The sequence below is a fragment of the Lissotriton vulgaris genome, chromosome 3_1 (assembly GCF_964263255.1).
Source record: "Lissotriton vulgaris chromosome 3_1, aLisVul1.2, whole genome shotgun sequence".
NCBI classification, from domain to species: Eukaryota; Metazoa; Chordata; class Amphibia; order Caudata; family Salamandridae; genus Lissotriton; species Lissotriton vulgaris.
The window spans coordinates 1,542,058,177-1,542,065,811 of NC_141689.1; the positions used below are offsets into that span (position 1 = coordinate 1,542,058,177).

A 7,635-nucleotide genomic window follows, 5' to 3' on the forward strand; every position below is an offset into this window, starting at 1 on the left:
CACTGAATAATAAATAAACAAAAATTAAATAACAATAAATACAACTTGCATTTTACAGCTCTTGCAAAGTACTAATGAGGTTATGGGAAACGTAAGCATACTGTTTCTTGCCAGCCAGATGCTTCTGTATTGTTTTGGTTAAAAGGGGACCTCACTGTACTGTGAGACATAACAGCTCCTTTCATGATAGGAGAGGACATGAATGACTCTCGTCGTTTTATACAGTGTATCGCTAAAGTCCCTCTCCCTGAATAAATTTTCAATATTTGTAAAACTAGTTACAATAAAGTTGATTGCACCTGTAGTTCATTTAAAGTTTTACTCCCACTTTGTGAGAGGGATTAATTTTAATTGAACATGTTTACTGCAGAGAGGATGCCAGTTGTGAACAGTCTGTAAGGCTTTCTATCTCCTTCACCACCTCAATAATTTCTTGTGCCTGGTCCTGGTGGAGCACATGGGTAGCATTGGAGAGGAACTTCTCATGGAGCGATTCTTGGCTGAGGGGCTTCCTCCAGTGTCCGTAGAAGGTGTCACATCTGCCAGTCACGATCTCTCCGCTCTCCAGGAGCAGCACCACTTCCCCGTACATCTTGTCAAAGTTGGCCACATTGTCTTCAGGGTGCTCCACCACCACCTTCCTCAACAGGTTGATCAGATCTGGTCTACTAAGGCTGTCCTCACTGAAGGAAGAAATGCCCACCTTGCCATCCAGAAGGGCAGTGCAGGCGTTGAACTGGAAGGAGTGTCGCGCCTCGTGCTCAGACTCTGGGAAGGGCCTGTTGATATACTTGGAGACTGGGACCCTCAGAAGAACAGCGCGGATGGAAGCAGGGTTAAAGGAGCCCGTTATATTGGTGACTCTGTTTCTGACTGAGATGGCAGCGTCTGCCACCCAGTGCATGCCCAAGTGAGCTGGGAACCTCTTGAAGGCAATGTCTTGCTTCTCCAAAAGAAAGCTGTAATCTTGATCTGGCATTGCCAGGGACGAGGGCTGGTAGTCACCATAGAAAGCACTGAACCCTGAGCAGCCTGGCACATCGTCCAAGATAAGTGGGTTGGCTTCCATCCCACGGGCGGCTAGAAGTGCTGCTTCCATCCCAAAGCGGGTCGCATTGCCAATATGGAGAGGCTTGGCAAGGGTTGCAGCATTGGCCATAGGTGCCCCCGCCAGAGAGGCAGCGATCGCCAAAGCATGGGCACATTGTTTTGCATTCAGCGAAAGGAGCTTTGCTGTAGCAGCAGCACTGCCCATGGTGCCAACAACAGAAGGAGGGTGGAACCTGAAGGAAATAAAAAGATTGGTGTCAGACATGGAATAAGGATAATACCAAAATAGATTTAAAAGAGGGGAAATTCTAACAATAAGTGCGAACTACGGATATATACTAAAAGCATATCAGCCATTAATGCTATTATGTAGTACAAGGAAACAGAGAAACTATAATAGGATCTAATCAATCATTTGACACATATAAATAATCTAGTTACAGTGAGCAGAAAAATGTACTTTACCATATTTACTTTGTATTGTGTGCTATCCACATACATGATTTTGTTTGCATGATAGGTTCCTCTTAGGGATATTTCTGCCCTATGTGCCAATCGGGGACACATCGTAACACCCCCCCTCTTTAGGGTTCTCATACATTACACATGGAATATTTCTACCCTTTTCATACATCGTACATCATAACCATGCCCAGGAGATACTGCGCCCCCTGTGGGCATCGAGTGTTGGTCATGGGATTTTTCTGCCCTTTGTGGGTATCATACAAACCTTTTAGGGATATTGCTGGCTTCATTTGAGAAACGCATGAGCCTTCCTTGCACCTCAATGCCCACGTTGAATGCCAACAGGAAGTCTGAGCCACTGGGTCGGAATCCCATGGGCAACATCTGGGAGGCAGCCATTAGAGCTGGCAGCACAGCACCTGACGGGTGGGTGGCAGGGTGCCAAGTGTCATCGAAGTCCATGGAGTGACTCTGTTAAAGGAGGAGTAGAGGATTAGAAGGTACTTAAAGAAGGGTGTGTCAGAAAGTGATGTTAAGCAGAGAGCTTGTGTCATTGACCTATGGAAACAATTCACAGAAGTGTAGGATCCACATTCTAAGATTTGGTTGAGTGACTGTCACTGAGCCATTGCCCAATACAGACTCTTTACAGAAGTAGAAACAGACAGAATTGAACATTGGAGGAGACAGACTTAAAGTAAAATTCTCATAAACTCATTGTTCTTAGTGTATGCTTGAGGGATAAAGTGATAGCCCGCTCTCAAAATCCTTACCGCTACTCCATTGACATATGCAGCCAGCGTAGGTGGGAGTCTCAATCCTTTCCTTCCATACACAGAGCTGATGGCAGACAAGGAGTACATGTCCTGTTGGAAATACAATTAAGTTAGGAATAGAAAGTGCACCTAGAAACCTAGTAAAGAAACAGCGGATATTTTGGGAATGTGGATTATTCAACTTTAAACACAGGATGATTAACCTGATACATGGTGGTATCTATTAGAAGAAACACATGGTCAGGCAAGGGGTCACTGCGAGTAGATGCAGTGTTTCTGAAGGACAGTTGTTTAGGGGACCAGAGTTCCTAATGTTTATTTGGGTACCCTAGTCTATGCTCGAAGTCCTGCCAGTGTCTCAAGACATTACCTGCTTTGCATCTGAAGGCAGCCTGGGCTGTGATTAGTGGATGAGTATTTCATGGTGGATGAGTAATTCAAGGTGTGACTTGGTCTTTCTCTCTTCTTACCTATTATTCTGGAGGGTTATTTAACCCTATTATTCTAGAGGGTTATTTAATAGCCAAGGGGTTCATGGTGTGTTGCTTGGTTCGATCCAAGATTTGAATATCCTGGTAAAATCTTATGGTGATCCTGAACCACTAAAGTCTGTAAGCAGTTTTACATGGCACAACCACAGGAGTATAGTCACACTCTTGGCGTAAAAAGGGTTTTTAATTGTTCTGCATGGTGTGTTGCTTAGTGAGTTCAATGTCTTCTCTTACCTGGCAGTATCCCAGGGCGATGTTGAACACATGGGTCGTGCTTCCCACCAGTCCAACGCCGACGCTGTCCAGGATCATACGCTTGCTTCGGTGCCGCACGGTTTGGGACAGATGATCTGTCTGGACTCCATGTATGAAGGACGCAAAGCTGCTAGTGACCGCCTTTTCCAGGGGGCTCCCCTCCAGCACTGAATGAAGAGAAGAGGATCAGAACTACAAGCATTCTGGGCTGGCATCAGACACAAGTCCAGCTGATCCGGACCTGAATCAGATGATGTGTATATGGGACAATCACTACCCAGGACTCTTGGAGTTCTAGACTGATAGCAGATGCAAACCAGTGGCATTAGGGACCCAAGTCAAGGTATGTGATACCAGAACCAGTAACTGGGCCCATGGGATACAGATCAGTCCGGGTACAAGGAGAGTGGCATCAGAACCAGGCCCGGGGTATACTGAGCGGCATCAGAGCAGGGAGAGTGACTCCAGAACCAATAACTGGGACCAAGATATAGAGAGAGGTCTCAGACCGGGGGAAGGGACACCAGAACCATTAACTGCGTACAAAAAATACAGCGGGAACTCAAACCAAGAGCAGTGAGCGCACACAGACACTTACCTTCCACCGCCGCTGTGTGCACCTGCCTGGACAGCCTGAGGATGGCGTGTGGATTCTGGAAGAAGGGAGAAAGCAATATTAGTCGAGTTGTTTCATTGTATAAGAACATGGAAGCGAGTGGACGGGGCTAAAAGAGAGGAACACAAGGCAACAGAGTCAAGAACGAGAAGAGGACAGAGAAGGGGGAATAACAGGAGAGATTTGAGGGTTTTCACAGCTAGCAAGTGCAATCTGTCAAACTGCAGTCCAAGACTGGCAAACGAGTGACTGCTGCCTGGCACATGAGCATTCTCAGCCTGGCATATAAGCAATTCAAGGTTGGAACATGAGCTGCCCCAGCATGGCACATATCCTGACATATCAGCAGGTAGAGCATGGAGTATAAACAGCCATAGACTCGCACATGAGCTGCAGGACTGGCACCAAAGCCACCCATCACAGGGGGAGCCCAACAGCAGAGCAGCACCCAGGTGTGATAGGCACCACCCTAACATATGATGCCCGCACCTGGGAGCACGCATGATGGTAGGACTATGATACATGATGCCAGCACCTTGGCATATGAAGTCAGGGCACTGGCATATGATGAAAGTACCCTGACATTACAGGAACCATTCTGGTGTATTATGCCAGCACCCTAAATTGGCATACATCTGATCGCAGCACCATGTCCATTGATGCTGGTCTTTTGGCCTGTGATGCCAACAGACTGTCGTATGATGCCAGCGCCTCACCACATACATCAGAGGGTCTCTGTTCTGGTGCAAGCATTCTGATTGGATGTTGGCAGAGAAGCGGTGTGAAGCATGATATCAGCTGGCACAGTGTGAAACTTTACTTTGCTCCTGCCGTGGATGCGAGAAAGACAATGGGTCTTATTTATGAAGGCCTTGCGCCACCGGTGCGTCACTTTTTCCCATTTTAAAAGTGACGCACCGGCGGCGCAAGGCCTTCATAAATAAGGCCCAATGTCTCTTGGGCCACAGTGCACCACCGAGGCACTATGTATCAAGCTTTGTGCTTTTTTACTCCTACTCTGGGAAGCAAATACTTACAATAACGTCCCAAACTCCTTTCAGTTCAATCTCTTGCTGCTAATTCTGCATTTTAACCAGCAGTTTATGCTTCACTGGCTCTGCTTGTTATCAGCAGCAGCGCTACAAACAACAGGACGGCAGCAAAACCCCAAGACGCTTTAAATATTACTGTCGGATTTCTGAGGATTATTCCGTATGATAACAGCCTCTATTGGTGAACATCTTATAAGACCGTAACTACCCAGGATGCTTTTGCAATGTTCACAGTAGACAGAGACGCCCATATAACGAACATCACAGAACACATGGCGAATGGTCTCAGAACTGGCGATATTAAAACACGTGGCAAGGTAAGAATAAAAGGGGCTCTCCGTCTATTCACAAACATATATTGAAAAAACAAACACATACTTATTAAGAAGTATGAGAATGTAAAAAGTACATAAAAAGCATCAGAATGCCAAGGTGAAAAAAGCAAATAAACGTGAAAGCAGTAATATAGCCACATACAGGGCTTTAAGTGGGCTGAAAAAACTGGAGGGTCTCTCAAAGGGGCGTGGTCAATGTAATTAGGGGCGTGGCTTTAACACACGCTAAAAATCTGTGTTTAGCATAGTCTGCCGCCCGACTTGTATTTTGCTGTTCCTGTCATTGCATCCAAATATGTGAGACAACAAGTCACATTACACCTACAACAAGTAAGGACTATTGGCTTTGTCAATGGTTATTAGTTGCATAAGATAAATAAGCTGCAACTATGGCTGGTTACATATAACATTGAAAAAGCTTCCAATTGAAGCCCTGGTGACCCTACCACAATGCTCCTGCTCTAGCGTTTCAGAAATAGAAGGGAAATCCAGAAAGAAAATGACTCTTTAAAGCATTTCCCTTCAACTACACCGCTCACCTGGCATGACGTCATGCCGAAACTTCTCCCCTAGTGAGAAGTGAGCAATGTGAGCACGTACACACCGATGTGCCTGCTGTCTTGAAACGGGTCTCAATCAGGCTCTGTGCGCCCTGGCACTTTTTTCTGGACTGCACTGGCAGCAAAATGCTGTCACTGCAGTACGGAAAAAAACGGAGCGCCTGTGCCAGAGCTCAAAACAGAGCCCGATAGAGACCCGTTTCGAGGCCCCCCTTAAAAAACTGCCGGTGCTCAGACCCCTTGAAACCCGGCCCACTTAAAGCCCTGGCCACATACATGTTCTAATAAGTAAATGCGCTGTCTGTTGTATTTTAGAAGATATCCCTCTATAAAAACGAATAGTGAGATCGAGAGAAAGGCTTTCAGCCAATCTAAGTGGACTATGAAAACAAATTATGCCCCCCAAGCAGACGAAAAATATACAAATCCAGCCTTTAAAGCTGCCAAAACCTAATGCCTGTAGCGGGGCTCACCTGGAAGGCGCATTGAAGCATGCTCTGCACTGGTGTCTGCCTCTGTCCTGAGATAAGTTTCCCGTCTCTACAAGCAGTCTCTCTGTCTTTCGAGGTGGATCTCCTGTGCCCCGCACTCTATCTCTGTCGACCTGAGAGGGGTCTCTTTTGTCTCTGTCCTTGGACAGTGGTTCGCTCGGCCTCGCTCTCTCCGGTGCTGAGGGCAGGTGCGCTTCTGGTGTTGGCTGATGTGTCTCTCTCCTGACAGAGGTTATATACGCTGAAGAGGCGCGTGAGATCGAGCCCTGTGGAGAGTGACGTCACTAAAAGGGGCGGGCGAGGAGTGACCAGCGCCAGGTGCCATCCTCTGGGAAAGACCACGGAGACATCTGGGAAATTTCTGGAGGAAATACCGTAGAGCAGACCAAAGAGAGAGGGGCCCGTGGGAAATCCATGGAAGAGACCCCAGGCTGATCCAGTGTCTTTCTCGCCCCCACCTGGCTTCCTAAAATGGAGGATGAACTGGAATTATACTAGTAATCGTAACATTAAGAGTGTTTGTGAGCGCGCGCAGATCAATTGAAGGGATTTGAAAAGCGGGGCAAATCACTGGTGAGGGTCGCGAGGCGCATCTGTATCTTTCTCTGTATTACTGTATGCCTATACATCTGCGCATGTATGTATTTAAAACACCCAATTGTATTTACAATAACATTTTTACTTTCACACATTTGGATCCAACATAGTAAATAGTTAATGCGAACACCCGTTTAATACGTTATTTATATTTGACATTTCTCTACGTGAGTGCAAGTGTTTGTAGGCAATTCTTTATCTCTGTCTCTATATGACTCTGTGCCTACAATTCTAAGCATATCTCTATTAGAATATACCGGCGACTTTAGTTTACAAAAGAACAGTTACATTCACACATTCAAACCGACTTTAAATAATTCTCTCAAACCTCGCTCTTATAATTTAAGGGCATATATTATCATTTTTATAAGGAATAACTAAAAAACGGATATTTCCTCTGTGCTTTCCATGGTTGGAATGTATTCTTAATAATAGACTTTTAACAGTAAAAGGAAATAATTTCTCATTAGAATCCTGTGATGTCATATCTCAGAAACGTAAGGGTAGCAGATTGCGAGATGAAGTTTCAACTTTAAATACCCATAATAACCTTAAGAATCCGAACAGTAAGATCCATTTCTTTTGGGGGCGCTGGAGGCGGGAGTAGGCTCCAAGTAGAACCCCCCACTGAGCCCTGCAGGGAGCTCCACTCACTGCCTCTGTTTCCGAAGTTAAGAAATCCCGGGAGTTACAGACAATAAACACCTCTCAGGGGTGTCCTTGTGTAGGGCACATTTCATCATACCAGCTCCTCCCTCTCTCCTTCAGAGCTGGTTCCACAGGTCTGAGAAGGACCTGGAACCCCAAGTGACAGCACCTCGGTCTAAAGAGGCAGTCTGGGATGTTCATTGATGGCAGAGACTTCAGAGCAGGGGCTGCTGTACCTCAACACCCCCCCCCCCCACACTCAGCGGTACAACTGGTCAGCAGACGCATGAACATGTCAC

General features: G+C 46.2%; 1 protein-coding gene across 1 annotated transcript; it reads right to left on the minus strand.

Annotated features, from left to right (window-relative positions):
• Nucleotides 1-220: 220 nt before the first annotated feature.
• Nucleotides 221-6,094, minus strand: LOC147728156 (cis-aconitate decarboxylase-like). The gene is made up of 6 exons (XM_086963233.1): nucleotides 6,074-6,094; nucleotides 3,636-3,690; nucleotides 3,017-3,204; nucleotides 2,289-2,381; nucleotides 1,781-1,986; nucleotides 221-1,283 (listed from the first exon to the last, which is right to left on the minus strand). The coding sequence occupies exons 1-6, from the start codon at nucleotides 6,092-6,094 to the stop codon at nucleotides 362-364; spliced, it is 1,485 nt and encodes a 494-aa protein (XP_086819359.1). The 3' UTR covers nucleotides 221-361.
• Between the last annotated feature and the right edge of the window lie 1,541 nt (nucleotides 6,095-7,635).

Excerpts from the sequence above, each read along its gene's own strand:
- LOC147728156 (XM_086963233.1), bottom strand. The coding sequence starts at position 6,094 with ATGCTTCAATGCGCCTTCCAG. Across the intron at positions 2,382-3,016 it reads TCGCCCTGGGATACTGCCAG|GACATGTACTCCTTGTCTGC; the intron begins GTAAGAGAAGAC and ends TATTTCCAACAG. Across the intron at positions 1,284-1,780 it reads GCCAGCAATATCCCTAAAAG|GTTCCACCCTCCTTCTGTTG; the intron begins GTTTGTATGATA and ends TATTTCCTTCAG.